This window comes from Bos mutus, chromosome 13 (assembly GCF_027580195.1).
Source record: "Bos mutus isolate GX-2022 chromosome 13, NWIPB_WYAK_1.1, whole genome shotgun sequence".
Lineage (NCBI taxonomy): Eukaryota > Metazoa > Chordata > Mammalia > Artiodactyla > Bovidae > Bos > Bos mutus.
Genome location: NC_091629.1, coordinates 46572100 through 46598173, shown reverse-complemented (window position 1 = coordinate 46598173; position 26074 = coordinate 46572100). Strand labels below are relative to the sequence as shown.

The window sequence follows — 26074 nt, the reverse complement described above, 5'->3', positions numbered from 1 at the left end:
TTTTGGCTAGAAGAGTAGTGTTTGCTAACTTTCCAGCCGTTTCCTGAAACCCTCTGCTTGTCACCCACACTATTTGATGGCAGTGGGGGTTTGCCTAAGGCAACTGTTCCAATGAAAAGTGGAGCTCAAGGACTTATAAACCATCCCAGATGGTTATCTGTATTTAAAGGACATTCTCAGATTTACCCTAGTGACATGTTCTAGTGACTGCAGCCCTGGAGTTCAGATTTTTCTGACTGACGTGGGGTCAAGGCTGCAGCCCTGTCTTGTGCTTACAAGACAGAGGAATCACCAAAGGAAAAAGCTGAAAAAGAAGCTAAGGGCTTGAGGCCTAACGTGATGCAAATATGTGTATTTCTTTTTTTTAAGATCATGTTTTTTTTGTTTTTTTAAAAAACATTTATTCATCTATTTGGCTGCCCTGGGTTGTAGTTGCAGCATGCAAACTCTTAGTTGAGACGTTGGATCTAGTTCCCTGACCAAGGTTTGAATCCAGGGCCACTGCATTGGGAGTGTGAGTCTTAGCCACTGGACCACCTGGGAAGTCCCTCTCTGTATGTTTCTAAAGTATGGCTCCTGCCTGCCTCAGGTAGTAAGGTTCCATCAGGACAGAGAGCTTGCTTCGGCCCCTGCAGCGCGGTAGCCTCAGTTGTCAGTTACTGTCCAGTTGTGGCCTGGTCTTACTCCCCGACAGCATCTCAAAATGACCTGGAATGGAAAGAGCCTGAATTTGGGGGCCAACTGCCCCATAAGCTACTTTCTCTGCTACTTGCCTGCTGTGTGGCCCTGGGCAATACATTTAACCTTTTTTCCTGGGAGGGAGGGGTTTTTTTTTTTAATTATAGAAAAGCACAGGAAAGCACACAAAAATGACTCACAATTTTACTGCCTTCCTATTAAGAAAGAACATGCAGCTAGGATGTTTTTAAATGACACCAAGGAAGAAAAGTCCCACCCAGTCCCTTTCCTCAAAGGGATCCTCTGTTTTGTGGATATGTTCACCAAAAATGCACCTCACATCTCTCAATTTAGCCATAAGATAAGCATGTAATTAAAGCTATATGCAGAGTACATCATGAGAAACGCTGGACTGGAAGAAACACAAGCCAGAATCAAGATTGCCGGGAGAAATATCAATAACCTCAGATATGCAGGTGACACCACCCTTATGGCAGAAAGTGAAGAGGAACTAAAAAGCCTCTTGACGAAAGTGAAAGTGGAGAGTGAAAAAGTTGGCTTAAAGCTCAACATTCAGAAAATGAAGATCATGGCATCCAGTCCCATCACTTCATGGGAAATAGATGGGGAAACAGTGGAAACAGTGTCAGACTTTATTTTTCTGGGCTCCAAAATCACTGCAGATGGTGACTGCAGCCATGAAATTAAAAGACGCCTACTCCTTGGAAGGAAAGTTATGACCAACCTAGATAGCATATTCAAAAGCAGAGACATTGCTTTGCCAACAAAGGTTCATCTAGTCAAGGCTATGGTATTTCCAGTGGTCATGTGTGGATGTGAGAGTTGGACTGTGAAGAAGGCTGAGTGCCAAAGAATTGGTGCTTTTGAACTGTGGTGTTGGAGAAGACTGTTGAGAGTCCCTTGGACTGCAAGGAGATCCAACCAGTCCATTCTAAAGGAGATCAGCCCTGGGATTTCTTTGGAAGGAATGATGCTAAAGCTGAAACTCCAGTACTTTGGCCACCTCATGCGAAGAGTTGACTCATTGGAAAAGACTCTGATGCTGGGAGGGATTGGGGGCAAGAGGAGAAGGGGACAACAGAGGATGAGATGGCTGGATGGCATCACAGACTTGATGGACATAAGTCTGAGTGAACTCCGGGAGTTGGTGATGGACAGGGAGGCCTGGCGTGCTGCGATTCATGGGGTCTCAAAGAGTTGGACACGACTGAGCGACTGATCTCTCTCTCAAAGCTATAAGTAAGAATAGATAATATACCCTTCTTTATTTATGCAAAAGGGACCACATTAAGCAGACTGTTCATACCTTTTCTTTTCTTTTAATTATATTTTGCAAATAGGCAGGTCAGGAGCTACCTTATTTTTAAAGGCTGTATAGCATTCCGTTGTACGGATTCTTTGATTCATGTGTTTAATGAATTGAGGGCCAACAAGCGAACAGTGCCTGGCTTTTTTTTTTTAGTAACTTGGGACACAGCAGTGGGCAAAACCAACCAAGTCCTTGTTCTCAACAAACTGACTTTTGTGAGAAAATTGGCAATAAATACGTAGCATGAAGTTGGATAGTTATAAATTGCCAGTGCAGAAAAGGACACTTGAAGATTGGTCAGGGACCCTTTCAGAGGAGGTGCAATTCAAGCCCATTCCTGAGGAAAGTGAGGAGTGAGCATGTGCCGATTTGAGGAAGCGTGTTTCCTGCAGGAGCAACTGCAGGGGTGGACGCATGGAGGTAGGAGCCTGCCTAGTAAATAATGGGAAAAACTGAGTAAGCGAGGGAGAGGGCAGAGGGTTCTGCAGAAGTTCAGATCCACAGAGCATTGTGAGAACTTCGGGATGTACAATGCGTGGAACAGGAGCTATTCGAGGGTTTTGAGCAGAGAGGAGACACGGTCTGACTTAAGTTTTAACAAAATTACCTTGGTGCCCAGGCTGCTTGTGTGGACACACCAAAATCAGTGTACCGTTTCTGAGTTTTCCGTCTCTCCTGCCCACACTGCTAAAGAGCTTCCCTCGCAGATCTCAGTGTATGGAGGGGGCAGAGCTGTAGGTGAGCTCTTAGCAGTGCAGTTGTCGACTCTGGATTTGTCAAATCCTCTCCCCACAAAGCTTAACCTTTCTCATCTTTAATTTCCTGGTAAATTAAAAGTTACAATGGTATTCTCCACCTCGGAGTATTTGGGGATCTTCAGATGGAATGTTGGATTTGAACTGGATATAAACTAAGGAGCGGCACGCCAAGAGTTGATTGGAGTGACTGGACTAACAGCCTTCTTGGAGAGCTTTTATGGCCAAGGTTTCCTGGGGTCTTGCCTTTTTTTTATTTCCCTGTGGCTTCCTTGCTCAGTCTGATTTTGGAGATAAAAGGTTTCCTCCCTTTGTTGACACCGTTGATTTTGCAGAGGACAACAGCCCTTCAGATTGTTTTTCTGGAGTGGATGGGGGTGGGGGCTCGGGTTTAGGGTGTTACTTCAGGGCCCTCCCTGGACCATGGTGGACAACTTCTTATACTTTGATTAGTCATCTTCTGAAGGACTAAAACGTGGAAAATTTTCAAGGTGACTGGACGCTGTAGCCTGCAGGTTAAATGTTGAGAAGCCCGGATTGCTGGGAGCACTTTATTTTCAGAAATGGGAGCCTGCGAGCGGAACAAAGGAGGGGGGTGCAGGGCAAGAGTAGGAGGGTGGGGTTTCCCAGGGCTCCTGAGGGGAGGGGCTTGACAGCCCCTCCGCAAGCCACTTGGCAACTGTAGAGGCTGAACTGCTTAGTCCATCTGCGTTTGCTTCCGGAGGGCTGACCTTCTGGGGCAGGCTGTCCCGTGTGGAGACAAGAATGCTCTGTAATCCGCCCTAACCGGTGCTGTGACCACTGGGCCTGCGTGGCTCCTGAGCACTTGGAACAGCTGGTGCAGCTGAGGAACAGAACACTACATTTCCTTTCATTTTAGTTCATTAACAGTTAAAGAAAGGAATTCCCTGGAGATCCAGTGGTTAGGACTTGGCACTTTCACTAATGAGGGCCTGGGTTCCATCCCTGGTCAGGGAACTAAAATCCCACAAGCCACGTGGCAAGGCCAAAAAAGAAAAAGTTAAAGAGCCTCATGTGTTTGGTGGTTACAGATGGCACAGTGGCAGCTTTGGGCTGTTACCCCTGTGCCCGCCTGACCTTGAACTCCCCCACTTGGCTCCAGGAGTCTTGGCCTTATTTCCTCAGATGAGTCACCCCTTCCCCAAGTCCAGACAGTCTTTTCTTTTGTCTGTAACTTCATCTATACTTTCTGGAGGGGCCAATGCTTGTGTGGCACCTAAAGTGAAGTTAAAGTTGCTCAGTTGTGTCAGACTCTTGGCGACCCCATGGACTGTAGCCCGCCAGGCTCCTCTGTCCATGGAATTCTCCAGGCAAGAATCCTGGAGTGGGTTGCCATGCCCTTCTCCAGGGATCCTCCCGACCCAGGGATTGAACCCAGGTCTCCCACATTGCAGGCAGATTCTTTGCTGTTGGAGCTGCTCAGGAATCTGCCAAAAAACGCCCCCTAGAACGTGCTGCCTTGTTCCCCCTCATCTCCTTCCTGCCTGGCTGCACCGAGATCACGCCTAGTGAGCTGAGTCTGTGCGTTCCCTTTGTCGTCCCTGCCACTTAAGTTATGCCCATTGAATACTTCCTGCCAGCGGATTGATTGATTTGCCCTTTCTGACTGATTTTTCTCTTCTCCCAGGTGCCTTGAAGAAGGGTCTCACAGCTGAGCAGGTCCGGGCCGACTTCATGACTCTGGGTAGGTGGCCACCGCAGGTTCCTCAGGTGACAGGCCCTGCGGCCCTTCCCCGTGGTCATGTCTGCCTTCTGTTCTCTTCCAGGTCTCAGTGAGGAGAAAGCCATCTACTTTTCTGAAAAGGTATCAGAATCCCTCTTAATCAAAGTGAATTAAGATTGTTTGCTTTTATTTCCTGAAAACATACAAATGGAAAACGACCAAGGAAAAACCATCAATCGTCTTATGTCATTTCCCAGCTTACAGTTTTCACTCGGTTTCATGCAGATGACATACATGCCTGAAAACACTACTCAGTGCACCTAATATTTTCCCTCTGATTTGACTAAATATAAATATCATACAGTTTTTGTTCCAACCTGGATTAAATCTTGGAATAAAGGAAGATTCCCGCTGCCCCTCTCGACCCGGATCTGTGCACACAGGCCGAGCCCGTGCCTCTGCACTCTGCCCACTGTCTGTGTAAAGACTAAACGTTGCATTGGGGGCGGAATAAAGAGGGTTTTTTCTTTTCTTTCCATTGTGATGACTTTGGCTTTCTGCTTTTGTTCCAGTGGAAGCAGAATGCCCCCACCCTTGCTCGATGGGCCGTAGGTCAGACTCTGATGATTAACCAGCTTGTAGATATGGAATGGAAATTTGGAGGTAACCAGTTAGAGCCAGTCCTGGGTCACTTGGATGTTGCAGGGTTGGGTGGCAGAGGCTCTCAGATGACTTCAATGGGGAAGCGGGATCCTTGGTCCCCTAAGATTGTTGGGTCCAGCAGCTGCTTCCCTGTGTCACTGTCCACATTCAGCAGCTCTTTCTACCCACGGCTGTCCGTGAGTTCACTTCCTGAAAAGCACATTCTCCTGTCTTCATCCTGGCCCCCACATGGCTCCTGCTTTAAAACTTACAAGATTGGGCTCTTCAGAGTTAGTCCTCAACCAGTCACTTACTATTTTTTTCTTTTGTGTCACAGTGACGTCTGGGAGCAGCGAACTGGAAAAAGTAGGAAGTATTTTTTTACAAGTAAGTCTTTTTCTGATCTCTGAAAATTGGGAGATTTTTGACTTGGTTATAAAGTATTACATCTACATTTTACAATGAAAAGTGAAAGTGAAGTCGCTCAGTAGTGTCCGACTCTTTGCAACCCTGTGGACTATAGCCCACCAGGCTCCTCCGTCCATGGGATTCTCCAGGCAATAATACTGGAGTGGGTTGCCATTTCCTTCTCTAGGAGATCTTCCCAACCCAGAGATCGAACCCAGGTCTCCCACATTGCAGGCAGATGCTTTAACTTCTGAGCTACCAGGGAAGCGCTCACATTCTACAATATTCTAATGCAGTTACTCACTCAGTCATGTCCAACTCTTTGCGACCCCATGGACTGTAGCCCACCAGGCTCCTTTATCCTTGGGATTTCCCAGGCAAGAATACTAGAGTGGGTTGCCATTCCCTCCTCCAGGGGATCTTCCCCACCTGGGGATTGAACCTGGGTCTCCTGCATTGCAGGCAGATTCTTTACCATCTAAGCCATCAAATCTACCTTGGGTTTCTTTACTATCCAGTTAAACCAATGTTCCACTGAAGTGCCTTGTGTATTTCAGAGCAATGTGGTCAGCCAAAGATGTGGTTACTAACACGCTTACTTTCAGATGAATAAGATCTGGATATCGTTCTTGAAAGTTTTGATTGTTCCTGTCATCATGGGAATTGTTAGAAGTTTTGGTGTTGGACAATCTAGACAGCTCTCAAGTAACTCTCAAGACACTGGATGGTTTAATGTTTCTGTGAAAGTTCAGGTTTCAGGAATTTCTTTGCCCAATTGTCATCGTTTTAATTTAAATATTTTATTTCTTTTTTTCCTTTTTTGGCTCAGTTAAAGTTGGTGGTTAAGAAAGGAAATCAAACTGAAAATGTATACATAGGTGAGTCCAGATTCCCATTTGAATCCTTCCACTTTTTCCATGTTTTCTTTAGTCCTTAGGCTCCTGAGTGTGTGTTAGTCGCTCAGTCATGCCCGACTCTTTGCAACCCCATGAACTGCAGTGCACCCGGCTCCTGTGTCCATGAGATTGTCCAGGCAAGGATACTGGAATGGGTTGCCATTTCCTTCTCCTTAGGCTCCTGAAGCCCACCACTGATCATTTTTCCATAAAAAAAGTCATAATTGGACTGTGGAACCTCCATTTTTCCACCTTTGCTCTCCTAAATGATAAGCCATTAGCAAGTTGGAGACCCCATAGTCAATGAACTTTTTGCTAAAGGGAAAGTGTGGGGTAGGAAAGTCACTCAGTTGTGTCTGACTCTTTGCGACCCCTGAACTATACAGTCCATGGAATTCTCCAGTCCAGAATACTGGAGTGGGTAGCCTTTCCCTTCTCCAGGGGATCTTCCCAACCCAGGGATCGAACCCAGGTGTCCCGCATTGCAGGAGGATTCTTTACCAGCTGAGCCACAAGGGATGCCCAAGAATACTGGAGTGGGTAGCCTATCCCTTCTCCAGCAGGCCTTCTGACCCAGGAATCAAACTGGGGTCTCCTGCATTGCAGGCGGATTCTTTTCAAACTGAGCTATCAGGGAAGCTTGGGGTAGGAACGGTGAATATGTAAGAGCAAGAAGCTCTGGGGCTATGGGAATCACATCAGCTGTCCTGAATGGCACTTTTTTCATCCCTTTGTGTTGGGGAGTTAATGCCATTTAAAATCCCCCCTCCACTTTTTTTTTTTTTTAAATGGAGCTGAGAACTTTCTGTGTTCAAGGCTTCAGTTCTTTATTATGATCAATTACCCATCCAGAACTGCTTAGAGGTATTAAGTCAAAAAATAAAAAGGAAGTCGCTGGGTGGAAATTCATTTTCTTGGGTGATTCTGTGGAGTTGGAAACATTTACCTGAAGCCGCGTTTTCTCTCCCCAGAATTAACCTTGCCTCAGTTCTACAGCTTCCTGCATGAGATGGAGCGAGTCAGAACCAGCATGGAGTGTTTCAGCTGATTTCTGTCCCTGCCTTGCATCTCCACCCCCACCCCCCACCCCCCCCTCCTCTTTCCCGGTGACCCACTCTGAGAGGCTGCTGGGCTCCCAGGCCTGTGGCCTCTCCTCTGGGCCTGCCTGCCTCTTGGGAGCCCGTGTGCAAAGTTTCTGAAAAACAAAGGATTAAGTACTGAAGGAGCCCGGACATGATGACCCTGAAGAGTCTTCATGAGGCACCCTCCACCACATATCTCCCAGGTCACTGTTTAGATATTCAGAAAGGTGATTGCATCTCAGATGCAGGGGAGGAAGTAAGTCAAGTCACCTCCCCTTCAAAGCTCCAGAGTACACAAATGGTCTGTTGCTCAAGATACCAACACTGATGACCTTCCCCACAAGACAGCAAGGGCTTGTTTATGACTAAGGAAGAGGTGGATTTCATGAATGACCCAAAGGAAGCTCCCAGCAGAGTTCCTGCAGTTTGTGGTGGTGGGGCCTTGCTGATCGGTCTTTAGTGGACACCTGTGTAAAAGTGTGGGCTGGGTCTGCTCTGAAAAAAAAAAAAACAGGCTTCACTTCAGGTTTTGCCCCATTGTGGGTAATGAGGCGGACCTTTTGAGGTTATTTCAGCTTGTTTTGGTTCAAGCTGACCTTCTGTGGTGGTTAGCTGAAGAATAAAGAAGATTCTGAAGAACAGGTCTGCATCCGGTTGTCTCTGTGCGTGAATTAAAGAGTCATTTGCCTTGCAGAGAACTAGTGCTCTCATCTTCAAAAATTATCTTCCTGGTTTTAGTGAGGGCCCTGGGGCTTCAATGAAATTCGCTGTAGTCCCAAGTGGGTGTTTGTAAGAGCAGTTCAGGGGAGACTCAGGTCAAAAATATGAAAAGTGGAGTAGATGAATACTTTGTGTTCAGATAACTTTAGTACCAACCTGGCATGTGACTTCTCCTCCTACCTCTCCCCTCCGCCTCAGAAATTTTTTAAAGTCCTGAATGGATAATACATGCCCATGATTCGAAAAATACAGTGTAAAGTAATTCCTTCTGCTGCCCACTCCCCACTTAGCTAGTTCCCCTCCCTGTAGAGAAGTCCTGTCTTTAGTTTATTCTGTGATCATGCATTTGCAAATATATAGGCACAGAATTTGACTTTTCTTCCCACACAAATGGTAGCATCCTATATACACAGCATCCTGCATCTTGCTCTTTCCCACTTCATTTGGAAATCACATCAGAACAAAGAGAGCAGCCTCATTCTTTGTAACAAATGGATGGTTTATTTAACCGCTTTCCTGCTGATGGGTATTTAGGTGCTTTCCATTCTTCTCTTATGAATGATGCTACAACTGAATTTTTAAAAAATATTTATTTTTGTTTTACTTGTTTGGCTGCGCCAGGTCTTAATTGTGGCACTCAGGATCTTTTGCGGCATGTGGGGTCTATTGATAGTTCCCTGAAACCAGGGGTCACATCTGGGTCTCCTGCATTGGGATTGAGGATTCTCAGCCACTGGGCCACCAAGGAAATCCCCTGGATATTTTTTCTAATATATATAATACCATTTTACATGAGGGGAAGTGTATTTATAAGGTAAAGGTGAAAGTGAAAGTTGCTCAGTCTCGTCCGACTCTTTGCGACCCCTTGGACTATACAGTCCATGGAATTCTCTAGGTCAGAATACTGGAGTGAGTAAGCGTTCCCTTCTCCAGGGAATCTTCCAACCTGGTAACTGAACCCAGGTCTCCCACATTGCAGGTGGATTCTTTACCAACTAAGCCACCAACATATGGATGTAGAATTGCTGGGTCAATTTATCAATGAATATGTTCATTTATCAAAGAATGTAGAAAGAGTAAAGCAAAAAGCCCCTCTGCCTGGTTTCCCATTACTCGGTTACCCCACTGCCCTCCTCCAACAGGTAACCCTGCTGTTAGTTTCTTAGCTATCCTTCCAGAGTTCCCCACACACACACATGTAAGCAATAGGACTTTTAATATTTTTGTTGCTTGCATACTGTACACATTATTCTTAATATATCTTGGAGATCTTCCCATGTCAGTACATAAATAGACTGCATCGTTTTCTGTGACTACAGCATATTCTGATATGTGGATGGGTTATAACCAGCATTTGCAATTTTGATAAATAGTGCAGGTATTAGTGTTCTCCAGAGAGCAGAACCAGCTGTGTGTGTGAGAGAGAGAGAGAGAGAGAAAGAGAAGGAGGGGATTGATTTGTTTTAAGAATCGGTTCACAGGATTATGGAGGTTTGGTAAATCCAAAATCTGTAGTGTAGGCTGGCTGGCTCGAGACCCAGGGATGAGTTGCAGATCCAGTGCAGAGGCAGTCTGCTGACAGAATTCCTTCTTGCTGGGAGGAGGCATGGGAGTCAGTCTCTGGGCTAATAAAACCTTCAACTGATTAGATGAGGCCCACCCACATTATGCAGGGGAATCTACTTTACTCTGATTTTAAATCCACAAACTTAAATGTTAATCTCATCCCCAAGACACCTTTATAGAAACATCCAGAATAGTGTTTGGCCAAATATCTGGGCACAGTGGCTCAGCCAAGTTAACACACACACGAAACCATCACAGTGCCAAACTCACCTCTTCAGTATGTGTGTGAGTCGCTCAGTCATGTCCGACTCTTTGCGACCCTATGAACTGTATGTATCCTGCCAGGTTCTTCTGTCCATGGAATTCTCCAGGCAAGAATGCTGGAGTGGTCTGCCATTCCCTTCTCCAGGGGATCTTCCTGACCCAGGGATTGAACCCAGGTCTCCCTCGATGTAGGCAGATTCTTTACAGCTGAACTACCAGGGAAGCCCTGTTTCAGTCTACAGAAGATCACTGCCCACAGGTCCCAAAGAAGAGCAAGTCAGTGCCTTTGAACAGAACTTACAAATGTGTCCATGAGGTTTCGTGTGCCTGACACTATAGGAATCTCATGTAAAAAGAATTCACAGAATGTCAGAACAGGAAGTTACCTAAAGTGCAATCTAATTAAATCCCTTCGTATTACAGAAGGGGAAACAGACTAGAGAGCGAAATTGGTTGTTGGCCAGTGGTCTGGGCTGCCCTGTGAACCATGGGGTCTGCCTGGTTCAGAAACAGCAGAATCCTGAGAGACCCAAGAGGATCAGCCCAGCAAACTACCCAGGGCTGGTTTGCATTAGATGCTCTGTGAGACCTGACCCTGGCTCCACTGGGTGGATTCTGACCAAGGGGTTCCTGGCCCTGTCCAGTTCAGGCTCTCCTGCCCACCTGCACCACTGCAGTGGCTTCCTTTTGGCTCCACCCCAGTTCTCAGCTTTCCAGCTTCTGTAGCCTGGCCTGTCCCTACGTGAGCATTCTCCTAGGCAAGACTCATGTCAACCAACAGATCCAAAGGCTCATGGCTCTGCCGGGGTCCTGGATAAAGTGCGAAAGCCTGACAGTCTGGCCCTGCTTGTATCTCCCACAGCTCCACTTCCACGGCCTCCTGGCTAGGTCCTATACTGGAGGGTCTGGTCCACCATGAGGCCATCGGCCTCTCCTGCCCTTGGGAGCCAGTGCTTCCCCACACCTCTAGACGTAGCATCCTTGACAGGTCTGAGAGCCTCCCTTGACGGCTCCAGGCCTCCGCTCCCTAAAGCTCGGCTGCAGGGGCGAGGAGGGCGGTCCTGGAGTCATGTCTCTCAGGTTCCTTTCCCAGCCCCTCTATTCACTGCCTGTGTGACCTCGGGTAAGCTCCTAACCTCTCAGAACCTTAGTTTCCTCTTTTTAAAATGGGCATATGGGACTTCCTTGGTGGTCCAGTGGCTAAGACTCTGAGCAGGGGGCCCAGGTTCGATCCCTGGTTGGGGAACTAGATCCCATGTGCAGCAACGAAGACACAGTGCAGCCAAATAAAACAAATTATAAAATGGGTACAGTTCTTGGACTTCCTGGGAGGTCCGGTGGTTAAGACTGTGCTTCCACACCAAGGGGCATGGGTTCGATCAGTAGTCAGGGAACTAAGACCTCACAAGCCGCCCAGCATGGCCAAAAATTTTTGAAAAATAAAATGGGCATGGTTCTCACCTCTCAACGTTATTGGACAGGCCACTTAGCACAATGCCTGCCCGACTAACAGTCAGCTCTTCATTATCAAATTAATATCACTGTTTCCAGAATTCTGTTCCCCACTAGTGTGTGAACTTCTTGATAAGAGGTTTGCTTTTCAGCTCAGTCGTGCCATCACCTGGTATCAGTCAGCTCTACTCCTTCCCGCCCCTGTCTGGTAACGGGGTAACAGGCCCTGTCGTTAGGTTTTTTGAACTTACATCAGAGTGTCGTTTTTATGTTATTCATTTATTTTTGGCTGCTCTGGGTCTCCATTGCTTTGCGCCGGCTCTCTCCAGTTGCATTGAGCAGGACCAGTCTTCGTTGCCAAGTGCAGGCTTCTCGTTGCTATGGCCTCGCTTGCTGCAGAGCACAGGCTCTAGGTTCTCGGGCTTCAGTAGTTGTGGCTCCCAGGCCCCAGAGCTCGGGCTCAGTAGTGTGGCGTCTGGGCTTAGTTGCTCCTCGGTATGTGGAATCTTCCTGGACCAGGGATCAAACCTGTGCCCCCTGCTTTGGCAAGTGGATTCTACTGTGCCAGCAGGGAAGTCCCTGGAGTATAGTTGATTAACAGTGTTGTCATCAGCTTCAGGAATACAGCAAAAATGATTCAGTTATACATATACATGTATCTATTCTTTTTTTCAAATTCTTTTCCCATTTGTTACGTAACAGTCTAACAGTTATGTAGAATAGGAACTTACATTATAAGGCACAGTTCCCTGCCTTATACAGTAGGTCCTCCATTGTTTATCCATTTTAAATAAAGCAGTGTGTACATGTCAACCCCAAACTCCCTGTGTCCCTCCCCTCACCTGTTCTTAGTTGAAATGAGGCTTTATAGACCCTCCATGGCAGACTGTTAACAAACCTGCGTGGCTTTATTTTTTATTTTTTGGCTGTACTGCAGCATGTGGGATCTTGGTTCCCTGATCAGGGATCAAACCCACACCCCCTGCCTTGGGAGCATGGCATCTTAACCCCTGGACAATGCAGCAATTCCCTGCATGGCTTTAGAATAAATGAGGGGAAACTGGTTTGATTGTTGATCATTTTTAACATGGATCATAGATGAGTCTTTAGCGTGAAGCAGCTGGGTTGAGCACCCATCTTCCAGGGGCCGTCTTCCAATGCCTTGTTCCCTGACTCCACAAACATTCTTGGAGCGCCTCCTGTGGGCCAGAGTTCCACCGGGCCCTGTGGGAGCAAGTTATAAACTGTACGTACAGAGAACTGACCCTTTGTTTTCAGCGACCTTATTTCTCCGAAAGAGATTATATCCTCACTTCCATTTGTAGTTCCAATTCCATCATGAACTCCAGGAACTACTTCAATCCCTTGGTTGTATTGGAATTTCATCACAAATGTAAGCTGTTGGGTCAGGCACATTGATCAGGGCCTCACACTGCAGGGCAGGGGTTTCACCGCAGTGCTGTGAGCAGATTGTTTTTCACTGTTAGCACTTCATCTTTGCATTGATCCCCTCTTGTTCCTATTCTTATTAGAAATCTGCTATCCATTAGGGTAGTTTTTGGCTGCAGGTTATTCTTGTTTATATTTTATTTACTTTTGGAGCATGGTGTTCAGTAAGATGGCAGTGGTCAGGCCAAGAGAAAATCAACCAGAAAGACCTGTATTCTTTCCCTGGAGGGGAAAGGCTGTCCTGGTTGGGGTGGAAGGGGGCGTTTCCTATTCTTTCAGTTCTGACACCGTTGTTTCTTTTTCCTCTAGTGATGTTAAAAAACAGGTGATAACAAGGAGAATCCCCAAATAGTCCAATGGTCAGCTGTTGCCCAGTGAGACCAGCTGCCCAACCATGAGCATTTGTTAGAATGTAGAAATGAGCTTTCCAAAAGGCAACCCAGTAACACTTATTTTGCTGAGCATGTTTGGTCTTTTCGAGATTGTATTTTTTATATTTGCCATGTTTCACAAAGGTATTTCAGAATTTCTATGAAAAGTACTATAGATAGTGCCTGATGGATGATACTTTATACTTGGGAAGCACTAGACCTTTTTTTAAATTTTTTTGGCCGCACTCCGTGACTTGTAGGATCTTAGTTACCTGACCAGGGATTGAACCCAGGCCCTCAGCAGTAAAGTGCAGACTCCTAACCGCTGGACTGCCAGGGAATTCCCTAAACATTGTTTTTTTGAGGGGAGTCAAAGTTACTAAGGCATAATTTACATACAGTAAAATTCACCCTTTTTTAAGGCTGCAGTTCAATGAGTTTTGAAAACCATAACCGCCACTGCAATCAACATGTAAAATACTTCCACCACCCCGGAAAGTCCCCTCGTGGGCCTTTTTTTAAGATTTATTTTTTCATTTTAATTTTGGCTGTGCTGGGTCTTCACTGCCGTGCAGGGGCTTTGTCTGACTGTGGTGCCTGGGCTTCTCATTGCTGCGGAGCACCCGCTCTAGGCACAGGGGCTCAGTAGTTGTGGCGCATGGGCTTAGTTGCCCTGAAGCCTGTGGGATCTTCCCCAAGCAGGGATCGCATCCATGTCCCCTACGTTGGCAGGTGGAAGCCCCCCTCAGGAGTTTTTACAGTCAGTCCCCTTCGCTCACTCCTAGCCCTGGTAACTACTGTCCCCTCAGTTTACCTTTTCCAGAATGTTGTATAAATGAAATAACTCAGTACATAGCCTTGTGTGACTAGCTTCTTCCACTTCAGATCAAATCAGTCGCTCAGTCGTGTCCGACTCTTTGCGACCCCATGAATCGCAGCACGCCAGGCCTCCCTGTCCATCACCAACTCCCGGAGTTCACTCAGAATCATGTCCATCAAGTCAGTGATGCCATCCACCATCTCGTCCTCTGTTGTCCCCTTCTCCTCTTGCCCCCAATCCCTCCCAGCATCAGAGTCTTTTCCAATGAATCAACTCTTCGCATGAGGTGGCCAAAGTACTAGAGTTTCAGCTTTAGCATCATTCCTTCCAAAGAAATCCCAGGGCTGATCTCCTTTAGAATGGACTGGTTGGATCTCCTTGCAGTCCAAGGGACTCTCAACAGTCTTCTCCAACACCACAGTTCAAAAGCATCAATTCTTCGGCACTCAGCCTTCTTCACAGTCCAACTCTCACATCCATACATGACCACAGGAAAAACCATAGCCTTGACTAGACGAACCTTTGTTGGCAAAGTAATATCTCTGCTTTTGAATATGCTGTCTAGGTTGGTCATAACTTTCCTTCCAAGGAGTAAGCGTCTTTTAATTTCATGGCTGCAGTCACCATCTGCAGTGATTTTGGAGCCCAGAAAAGTAAAGTCTGACACTGTTTCCACTGTTTCCCCATCTATTTGCCATGAAGTGATGGGACCGGATGCCATGATCTTCGTTTTCTGAATGTTGAGCTTTAAGCCAACTTTTTCACTCTCCACTTTCACCTTCATCAAGAGGCTTTTTAGTTCCTCTTCACTTTCTACCATAAGGGTGGTGTCATCTGCATATCTGAGGTTATTGATATTTCTCCCGACAATCTTGATTCCAGCTTGTGTTTCTTCCAGTCCAGCGTTTCTCATGATGTACTCTGCATATAAGTTAAATAAACAGGGTGAAAACATACAGCCTTGACGGACTCCTTTTCCTATTTGGAACCAGTCTGTTGTTCCATGTCCAGTTCTAACTGTTGCTTCCTGACCTGCATACATATTTCTCAAGAGGCAGATCAGGTGGTCTGGTATTCCCTTCTCTTTCAGAATTTTCCACAGTTTATTGTGATCCACACAGTCAAAGGCTTTGGCATAGTCAATAAAGCAGAAATAGATGTTTCTCTGGAGCTCTCTTGCTTTTTCCATGATCCAGCGGATGTTGGCAATTTGATCTCTGTTCCTCTGCCATTTCTAAAACCAGCTTGAATATCAGGAAGTTCACGGTTCACATATTGCTGAAGCCTGGCTTGGAGAATTCTTCCACTTAGCACAGTATATTTCAGATTCCTCTATATTATTGACATGTCAGTAGTTTTTTTCCTTTTTATCCCTGACTTAAGGCTACATCCCAGTTTCTAAAATCTGGAATGGATTATTTCTTGCTTCAGTGATTATGAATAAAGAACAGCATTCATTCCTTCAGATCCATCATCTTGTTTGAACTTCAGGACACTCTGAGAGTTGCATATTGTCACACCAGTGTCTGAGAAAAAGGACACACCAACGGTTACACCGCATGAGGTCACGTGGCAACAGTTGGGATTTTAGTCTTCTGCCTCCCAACTAGAAAGGATTTTTGTTTTTTACCAAGATACAATTCACATTCCATAGAATTACAACTAGAAAGGTTTTAATTGAACTTAACGTAAATTAAGAAGTATTACAAAATCAAACCCATACTGAAACATCTCCATGAATATTTCATTTCTCACTCTGTGTTATCTCTTGATCCAATGGGGCTCTTTTAAACCATGGGTAACTCTAAAATGAATAAAGTGTACTAGTCCAAAATAAACTAAAATTGATATAACAAATAATGGAAACAATCTAATATCAGGCAATAGATTGGGTATATCCATTATGGTGTAGGTAAGTAATGGACAAGCATGCAGCCATTGAAATGGATATTGAAGAAGACAGTAAAAGGACCTTGGTCATGATATACAGCTAAAAAAAATCAGGTTACAAAACAATAAGATCAAGGTGAACCTACTCTTGTAAAGTTTACATAGAAATTAGTTGATAAAGTGAATATAAAGGAAAATATTATCAGTGGTGGTTTCTGGGCCATGGAATAACAGGTTTTGAATTTTTTCTTTTGGTTATCCATACTATCTAAATTTTTCAATGTAAGCATCAATTTGTGATGTTTAGTCGCCAAGTCATGTCTGATTCTGTGAGTCCACAGACTGTAGCCCACCAGGCTCCTCTGCCCATGGGATTTCCCAGGCAAGAATACTGGAGTGGGTTGTCATTTGCTTCTCCAGGGGATCGTCCTGACCCAGGGATTGAACCTGCATCTCCTGAGGTGGCAGGCAGATTCTTTGCCACTGAGCCACCGGGGAAGCCCAGTTAGTGTGATCTATTTGTAGAGATAATACATGAAAGGTGCACAGTGACAAATTCAAAGAGAACTCCTTCCCTACCCCCTAGATTGCTAAAAAGAACATCTGTTTTTTTTTTTTAAGTTTTTTCAACCAAAACAACTACACTTCCTCCACTCCACCTACCTGAATTATTTCTAGATGCCTCGCCTCTGATGAGGTCGGGTGACGCCCTGGGGCTGATCTGGGCCCTTAACCTGGGCCTTGTCTTCACTCCTCTGGCAGGTGATCCCACTTCTCCCCTGTAGCCCCTCTGGGACTAGCTTCTCCCTACTGCTTTTCATTTCTGCTCCCCTGGGTCAGACCCTGAACCCTCACAGGAGACTCAGAGAAGCTTTAGTCAGATCACTGCTTTCATAGAGAAAAGAAAGTCATAGAGAGAGGAAGGAGGGAGAGAAAAACTTCCTTCCGCCCCAGAGCTTCCATAACCTCCTTCAGCACTTCCTGCTAGTGTGGTGGAATGAGTCTGAGCTTTGACATCAGACGTGGGTTCAAATAGCTATCTATGTTCACAGATGCATTCACTCGGTGAGAATATTTTGACTCTCTCGCCGTGCACCCGCTCCTGGGTGAAGCGGTGTGAGACCTTGAGGAGGTTTGCTTCACCTCTCCTCTCTGGTTCATTGGTAAAATGGAGACAGTGTCAACCTCACAGGGTAATTGTGAGGGTCTTTTTATAATTAATTTTCGATTTTTATTTTTGGCTATGCTTGCGTGGGCTTTTCTCTAGTTTCAGTGAGCAGGGAAATAATGACTCCGGGACTCTCTTAAATATTGCTGCGCTGACCGGAGAAATCTCAGGCTCGCCAGGCCCAGGAGGCGTAGACGAGGGTCAGGAGGAGGAAGGTGGCCACAGACAGCAGCATGTCCTTGTGGTTCTCCTGCCGAACCAATTTCAGCTCCTTCTCATAGTTGGAGGCTTTGTTCATCAGGCTGCTTTTCTCCTTCTCCAGAGACCTCCTGGGCTCTGAGCTCAGCTCCGCCCCACAGAGCCTGGAGTTCGCAGCCTCCAGGTCTCTCTGACATTGTGGCAGCTTCTTTCTAGCCCATGAATCTCTAGAGTGATGCCCAAATTGTCTTGCTTCATTTTAGTCCTGTTACTTGTCAGGTTCTTGGAGCCATTATTTCCCCGCTCTGGTTGCCGTGTGCAGGCTTCTCATCACGGTGACTTCTGTTGTGGGGCATAGCCTCTTGGGCATGCAGACTTCAGTAGCTGCAGCATATGGGCTCAGTGGTTGCATCTCCCAGGCTTTAGAGCACAGGCTCAATAGTTGTGTCGTCCTGGCTTTTTTGTTCCACGGCATGTGGGATCTTCCTGGATCGGGGCTCAAACCCATGTCTCCTGCATTGGTGCATTGGTGGTTTCTTTACCACTGAGCTACCAGGGAAGCCCAGTTGTGAGGACTGAATGAGGTGGTCTCCATGGGGCACGCAGCCTGCACCGTCATCCCCTCACTAACTTAGTACTGAGCCTGGTATTCTGAGCAAAGGGGAAACCAAAACAAAACACGTTCAGTGGCAGTAGGTGGATGCCGCAGGACTCACCCCAGGACTAAATGAGAGGCTAGACTAGTGGTTCTCAAAGTGTAGTCCCAGGACCCACAGTGTGAGCATCTCCTGGGAACTTTGGAGAAATACAAGTTCTTGGGCCCTCCTTTAGACCTGTGCGTCAGGAACTCTGGGGTTGTGACCCAGTGCTCTGCGTGGTAACCGGCCCTCGGAGGGTAACTATGACGCACGCCTGCCTTTGAGGGCCACTGGGCTATCCCACCCCCTGCATTTAAGAGACCACCAACTATGTCGTTAATAAACACAGGGTATGACCAGCCCAGGGGAGACCCCCCTCTAAGATCATACCGTCTAACAGAGACACCTCTAGATTGGGCTGTGGAGCCTTGAAAGCACCCCAAAATTTAGGGACAGCCCCTAAAACACCTGGGTTTCCCTTCAGGAGCAACTTGTGACTCAGCCTTGAATTTAGTGAAGAGTTTTCATCCGTTCCCTTGAGTTAAGAGATTCCTAATTTTCATCCTGCTGAATGAAACAGAGAAGCTGTGAGACTTCATGGGTGCTTTGGTCTGGGCTGCAGACAGAAGGGGAGACAGACTCTCCCTTCATACCCTGGGAATTTCAGTTCAATCAGCAGTTCTCTGAGCTGCTCACTACGTTTTTGGCAGCCCCAACTTCAAATATTCCGTCCCTTTGTCCCTTTGGGGACCCTTATACTTGTTAGATCTTTCCCATGGGTTTTTGATTTGGAAGTGATGGTCCCTGTAACTGTGCAAAGGGCACGGTGCTGGGGTGGTAGGGGCTGTGATGAATTAGGACACCTGCCACTCACCCTCGAGGAACTTGAAATCAAGAAATGCACAGGAAATTGTAAATCCACGTGGACAAGCAGTGGAGTGGAGGAGGACACTGGGTCACAGCGCCCTGGGAGGAGAGGTGGCCAGGAGCTCCAGACTGGTCCAGAGTCAGGGCGTGGTCACTTTGCCCTGACAGGCCCAAAGAGAGGGATCTGAGGGCCACACTTCCAAGTCACGTGGCCTGTGCATTGTGAGAAATGAAGAAGCTGCCTCTGGCCTCTTTGGAGAGCCCCGTTTACCTACTGTTGACTAAATAAAGGCTTAGAGAGGCTTATGGAATAAGGCTGCTTTCACATCAAAGGGCTCTTACAAAACAGCTTGGTGATGAGTTAAGTACAAATGAATCAGAAACAGATGGACTCAATTTCCTCGAAAATACCCCTGGGCTTCAACAAGAAGGGGGAAAGTGCTCAGCCAAAGGCATTGTGGGTTTTTGCTGATCCTAAAATATGCTCGGTGATTTGGCCTGAAACAGAGCCGAGATGTAGGGACTGTCAGACTCCAAGTCATTACAGGGTCCAGCTGGCGTCTGGCCAACACATCAGCTGATCCCCAGCAGGCCCTCCTTGCTCTCCTCGATGGCCCAGGAGGAGACCCCATTGGCTTGGTCCTGCTCTGGCTTTGCAAGCCTAGACAGAAAAGCCAGTGAGACCTTCCTTTTCCCTGGCTCTAAAATGCAAGAGTTAATTTAGATGATCTCTTAAGGCTTTTTCAGCATGGGTGTTCCATGAGCAATAATAACAGTAATAATTGCCAGCATTTACTGAAAGATTCCTTATGCCAGGCACTGCTGCGTTAAAAGCTTTATATACATTGGCTTGTTTTACTTCTTTCAGCAGCCCTGGGCTAGCACTATAATTATCTCTATTGTACAGATGAGGAAACTGAGACTCAGAGAGTTAAATAGCTGGCCCAAAGGCCTACAGCTGGTACACGGCAGAGTCTGGATTTTAACCGAGTGATAAGGTATCTTGGTAATATCTAGCCTGTCAAGTTCTGGATTTCCATTCTCATGGCAACTTTCTAGTCCTTGAGTTGGTATTAAGTAGTCTTCTGACTGCCCAGCCAGAGGCTGTCCATTCTCTAAGAAGTCTTTAGAACTTTGGCCAAAGTAAACCAAAAACACAACTTGCCCTTGCTACCCTCCTCTCCCCCAGACCCTTAAGTGCCTGTGTCAGATGCTGGGGACACCCAGCCTCCTTTCCGGGAGGTGGACAGTGACTTTGAGACAACATGACCCACTAGAGGAAGTCTGCAGAACATGCCCTAGGAGCCCCGATGGAGCCTTCTGACTGACTGGGTGAAGCCCAGCAGGAGTGAGGAAGGCTGGCGAGGGGAGATTGAGGACCCAGCAGTGGGTAATGGCAGGAGCTCCCTTGGCAGGGAAGTGGGAAAAACTCGTGGTGCTTGTGGAAGAACTAGAGGTCATTTAAGATGAGGAAGGCCCTGGGGTATGTGTTGGGGAACCAGAGCCACAGGAGAGAAGGCTGGGAAGATAGTCAGGGACCAGATCCTACCAGATGAGCCTTAGAACTTGATCTTAAAGGGAGTCACAAACAGGGGTTAACCAGGAGAGGGGCAGGAGCATCAGTGCCCACCCGCCCCCGGCCTGGTCCCCTTCCAGGCTGTCTCCCAGCCCCAGTGGGAGTGGAGGCTTTAAGGGCAAGGGCGTGTCCAGCACAGCTCACAGCAAGCACTCAATCAGTGTTTACCTAACATCCACAGCCCACAAGAAGAGCCAGGTCCCCTGACTTGGGTCAGCGAAAGCAGTCTAGAAAGCAAGGACCTGGGGAGTGGTTCCTAACCCTGGCAGCACTGTAGAATCACCTGGGGAATGCTTGAAAACCCCCAGCCCTTGAGTCAGGATCTCTGTACAGAGGGGCTTGGTGTCAGCTTTCCAGAGCTGCTCAGGTCACTACAGTGTCCGGCCAGCGCTGGAATCACTGACAGCCTCCAGTGATTCCATCACTGGAGGAATGATGTGTGTGCGTCAAAACCTCCCCAGGTGCTTGCCTTGCCCAAGCTCAGACAAACCTGTGCAATCAGCATGGGCCCAAGCAGGCAGGGGTCAGGGCATCTGCGGTCCTCACAGGATCCCTGGGTGATTCCAATGGATGTACAATGTTGAGATTCTTGATCCTCTGACTTGGGTATGTTTGCCTTAGCTTCTAAAGTAGGTCTGAGTCCTGGTGGGTCAGAGCTGATCAGCAGTCGATCAGAAGGGTGACCCAGATGTAGCTTGAAACCCTTCTCATGAAGCAGTGAGTGAGTGACGACCCTGCCACTCCCGGGGGCACAGAGAATAGAAACAAGGGCAGTTTCAGAGAACAGCCTCCTGCAGCACCCACAGCGCCCAGCTGTCAGTGCACCTACTTAGCTGGGCGGCCCGAGCGGCCCTGTTCCTGGGCTCCCAGCTCCTGGCTCCACCCTCACCCTCCAGTGCTCTTCTGAGTCCCTCTGTCATGAACACCAAATAAGAATGATGAACGGGGAAGATGTGTTCTGATCATTTAACTGCTCAACTTAGTGGTGTGGTCAGAGGATAAAGGGACTTCAGTGCCAGCCTGAGGGGTTCTGATGGTACACAATGAGAAATCGTTCATTTTTCATGCAACAAATATTTATCGAGGGCCTGTTTCATACCAAGCACTGTGCAAGGCCTTGACATCATCGTGAGTAAAACCAACCTCACAGGCTTACTCTCCCCGGGGAGACAGGCAGTTGACAGGTGAAGAAGTACATGATTAACATGTACTATGGATTAGCATGGGAGTAGTTTTCATGCGAGGCTAGGGAATAGTGTTGGGGGGTGTTTCTCGTGATGGTCAGGGAAGGTCTCTCTGAGGTGACATGGAACCTAATCCTGCAGGATGCTAGGGAGCCTGACATGTAATGAATGGAAGGGAGAAGGAGCAGGCATGTGCAAAGGCCCTGAGGCACCCTAGGTGTGCTTGAGAAACAAGTGGTTGCAGAAGGAGAGCACATGGGAATGTGGTGAGGGTGGAGGGAAGCAGGGCCCAGGCACACAGGGCTGTGATAAAGAATCCAGTTCTTCAGCAGGAGAGTCACCTGCCTTTTATCTCCCAAGTAAGAGAGTGCATCGGGGTTTGAGTGGTGGGAAGTGAGAAGAACGTGGCATATCATTGGCAGTTCGAGGATGTGGGCTTCCAGTTTGAACTCACATGTGACCTGAGGCAAGTTGCTGACCACCCTGGCCCCCCCAGTTTTCTTCTGTTGGAGGACTGGCTGTGTGTGGTCCGTGTCTAGCTACGTTGAGTGAGGTGTCCTAGGAGCCTCCAGCTATTCATACAGAAACCGAAGATAAAGAAGTGCCCATGACCCAGGTGGCCATGACACAGAAAACCCTTTGGAAGCTGTGTCACCGACTTTTGTTCATAATTGAGTGAAGCAGTCACTCTTCTTGACTCAGCTGTTGGGCTGTTGTCCCCAGGGCAGGCGACCCATACGTAAATACTGATTTATGGAGGCTGAACTGGCCTTATTTCTTGTAATCCCAGAAGAAGAGTACAGAGTGGTTCGGGGGGTGCAGGAGGGAGGGCTGGAGGCCCTGTGGTTGTGGGGCTGGGGGCGGTGTGGACAGTGGCTGGGGCGAGGCCGGGTGCTGGCGGCTGGGAAGGTGTCATATTTTATGAATGATTTCCTGACAGGTAGAGCGGCTGACTCAGCTGGCAGCCTCCCATGGGTTGGTGTGTGGGGCCTGCTTTTCCGGAGTCGAATGCTAATCTGCCAGGGGCAGCTGGCTCGGGGGAAGGAAGGGCCCCCAGCTCAGTGGGCTGGGGCGGGCAACTGTGCATCTTTGGCGGTTGTTCTCCCCCCAGAGCTTTTCTTAGCTTGTCCGGGGTGGGCCATGGGGGGTGAGCAGGACCCCCTCCGTCTCTCCTCCTCCTCCTCGTGTCTTCCTTTACCATCTCCCCCCTCCTCCCCTCCACACTCCTCCTCAGAGGCTTGCTGTCAGCAGCTTTCAGCTCCACTGCCTGCCTAGTGCCCTTCAGCAGGCATGAGCCAGATGTGGGAGGGGGTGAAGGCTGCTCCCCAGGAGCCCCTCCCCCCAGCAGGCCCCCGCCCTCTGCAATCAGGAGACTCTTGGGGGATGGGGGTAGTGGGAGCTGAGCTCTCAGAAAACCAGGGTGGCAGAAGCGAAGTGGGATCCTCTGTCCGCTCCAGCCCCTGGGAGCGCTCTCTTTCAGGAGACGTCCATCTCTCTCTGCATCCCGCCCCAGGTCAGAGAAGCCATCCAGAGAGAAGCCCTGTGCTTGAGGCCAGCGGAGGAGGATGTTCAGGCCTGTCGGAAAGGCCGGGCAGAGAACGTGTGTTTCTGAGTTTGGGTGTATTTGCCATCACAGAGCGAGACAGGGAGGAAGTCCACGGAGTGTCTGACGGCCTAGGTGGCCTCAGAAAGGCCAGCCGGGGGGCAGGGAGGAGCGGTCCATCCCACAGACACCTTATTCCACTGAATTCTCACCACAAAATTAAGAAGCAGTTATTCCTCTTTTTTTTTTTTGATCACATGGCATGTGGGATGCTAGTACCCCCAACCAGGGATCGAACCTACACTTCCTGCATTGGAAGCACAGAGTCTTAACCACTGAACCAACAGGAAAGCTCCTTTTTCCTTTAAGAAGTAGTTATCTTCCCCGTTTTACAGATGAGGAAATCGACTCAGAGAAGGAAATGCATTCGCCCAAAGCCAAATTAAGTGGGGGAGTGAGGCTTCAAAGCAGTCTGCCGAGGTCCAAAGCCATTCCTTACATGTCACTTCCTGCCTCTTGGAGGGAAAGCCTGTGAAGAAGGTGAATTGGGAGGAAGGGCCCCTCTTATTGGTGAGAAGTAGGGGATGGGGGAGTCAGGGACTTGCATCTAAATTGCCGGGTGATCCTGGGTGACCTGTGCCCTTTCTCTGCTCCTCTGTTACCCTATCTGGACCAGGGAAAATTTAAACTAGATGCTTTTGAGATCCCTGCTCCTTGGCAGCATTTTCCTCCTCAAACCACCTCGCCAAGGCCCAGAGTTTTGGAAGAGGCTGGATGCTGGCTGGCCTGAGAGTCCTGGCCAGCTATGGCCATCAGGGGCATCTCCCTGTGGGCCTCCCACTCTGCTTGTGAGGCTTGCTCAGCTCAGGGAAGGAGAGCTTGGCCTGGAAGGGTCCAGTGACCTTGGCCTGCCCAGGTCTCAGAGAACCAGGCCCAGGACCCCCATTATGCCTCCATCCTCAGGGTTCAGAAGGATGCCCAGTGAGAGCAGGATGCCCAGGGCTCTAGGACACCCACACCCAGGGTTCTAGGACACACACAGACACACACACACAGACACACACACAGACACACACACACACACACACACACACCCCTGCTTCCTCCCTCTCAGGTGTTGATTAGATGATTGGGGGCCTCCAGTAATTATCAACATTTGGCAATTTGCAGGCTACTGATGCAGGTGGTGGGGGTGGAGGAGAGGAGGCAGCCTCTGTAGAGCAGAGGAAATCTAGTAACTGTGAACCCCCTGGGTCACGGTCTCCTCCTCCCAGGCTTGTCTGCAGGCCGAGTCAGCCTTGCCCCCTGGTCCTGGTCTTTGTGTCACACCTGGGAAGAGATCCCACGCTGTTAGGCTGGGATGAGCAGAGTAGCAAGGGTGGCTAGTGATGCTGACAATAAGGCGGGACCAGGTGGCAGGTTTAAACACACTGGCACCCGGAAGCCCCGCCGCTGTTACCTTGGGGGAGCATCTCTGGAGCAATGTGCCAGCCTCCTCCTTCCAGACCACCCTTAGTGCCCGGGGGCCCATGGGCAAGTCTCTCACCTCTCCGTGCCTCGGTTTCCTCATCTCTGATCTGGGAGCCATGGCTATTCTGGAACTGGGAGGAATGCGTGACGACAAGCATGCGTTCTTGGGGCGCAGTGAGCCCGTCGGTGGCAGCCGTCACTGCTGGGGTGGCTGTCATTGTGGCTGGTGTGACACCTCGCCCAGCACCCCTCTTGCTAATCCCGAGTGGAGACAGCCATCTCCCTCATCCCCTCCACCTCACCGCACAGGGTCTTGACGGGGCTTCCGTCCGATCACCTGAACTGTACTTGCTTCTCTCCATGTCTGGCTCCTAAACAGCACAGGCCTGGAATTCTAGGGCCCTGCACCCACAGCCGACACCCATTCTTGGTGGGTGGACACTTCGACCATCTCGGCAGGGGGAGGACAGGAGGCAGGGCGTCTCCCGCCGGGACTTCTCTGCGCTGCCCCTTCTCTGCCGGGGTTCCTCTAGGTGAGGCGGCCACTGCAGAAACCCTGTCGCACCACCAGGAGAAGCCAGAGGTTGCCCAGACAACAGCCTTGGCCTTAGGAAGGAGCCCAGCTTCAGCTCATGCACTTCCTCTTCCTTTCACACCTGCCACATCCTGAACCGAGGTTTCTGTTCCTCTATCAGAGCTGATAAACCCGCCCCCATCACACTTCCCCCAGCGGAGCTTTCTAGAAGGCCCCAAACCTCGGAGGTGCCCGGTATGGATTACTGGATACCTGCTCTCATAGGGTGGGGTCTTCTTCCCCAGGCACCAGCAAGGTAGAGGGGGACAGCTGGCTAAATAAACAGCCCCCCAATCACCGAAGTCTGAAGCGTGGCTCTGCTGGCTTCTGCCCTTGACGTGTGAGCTAGTAGTGGGCTTACTGGGATGCAGATTAGAGGTGAAGCCGGATGCGGCACTGGCTCTTTGGGGATCCACAATGCTCTCAGCCCCGCCAAGCCCCCACATCGTGATGACAGCTCTAATCAGCAGCAAGCAGTGAGGGCCAGGAGGGCCCCCAGGCACAGATGCAGCCGCTGCATGGCTGACTCTGCCTGTGGGCTGCAACTTGGGCCAGGGCAGCCTCGGAGCAGCCTGCTCGCTCTCAGGGCCCCTGCTGTTTTGCAGGCATTGGGCAGCATCCTGGAGATGTGATGCTGAGATCCCACTCAACGAATGGGATGAGCGTCTACTACACGCAGAGCACTGGGCCCCCGCGGCGGCCAATGCAGCCCTGCCCCGGGAAGCCCCAGGTGGACGCATGACCCACACCAGGTGACTCCGCTCTGTTTGAACAGAGAGTTGTTACCTTGAGTGGGGACAGTTAGGAAGGGAGCAGCCGCCTAGCCGCAGGGCCGTGTGCAAGTCACCG

At 48.8% G+C, this 26074-nt stretch overlaps 1 protein-coding gene and 1 pseudogene across 2 annotated transcripts in view; one reads left to right on the top strand and one right to left on the bottom strand.

Moving 5' to 3' along the window:
- The window catches only part of COMMD7 (COMM domain containing 7), a 28467-nt gene extending 20343 nt beyond the window's left edge, over positions 1 to 8124 (top strand). Inside the window, exons 4-9 of one of the 2 annotated variants that reach the window (XM_070381577.1) lie at positions 4412 to 4468; positions 4551 to 4588; positions 5020 to 5110; positions 5427 to 5476; positions 6327 to 6375; positions 7365 to 8124. In XM_070381577.1, the coding sequence (XP_070237678.1) occupies positions 4412 to 4468; positions 4551 to 4588; positions 5020 to 5110; positions 5427 to 5476; positions 6327 to 6375; positions 7365 to 7441 (362 nt within the window). In that variant the 3' untranslated portion in view covers positions 7442 to 8124. The remainder of the gene's footprint in view (positions 1 to 4411; positions 4469 to 4550; positions 4589 to 5019; positions 5111 to 5426; positions 5477 to 6326; positions 6376 to 7364) is intronic. The other variant, XM_070381576.1, reaches the window with a different exon arrangement.
- Positions 8125 to 17258: 9134 nt separating this feature from the next.
- LOC106701022 (coiled-coil domain-containing protein 167-like) lies at positions 17259 to 21581 on the bottom strand (annotated as a pseudogene).
- Positions 21582 to 26074: the final 4493 nt, after the last annotated feature.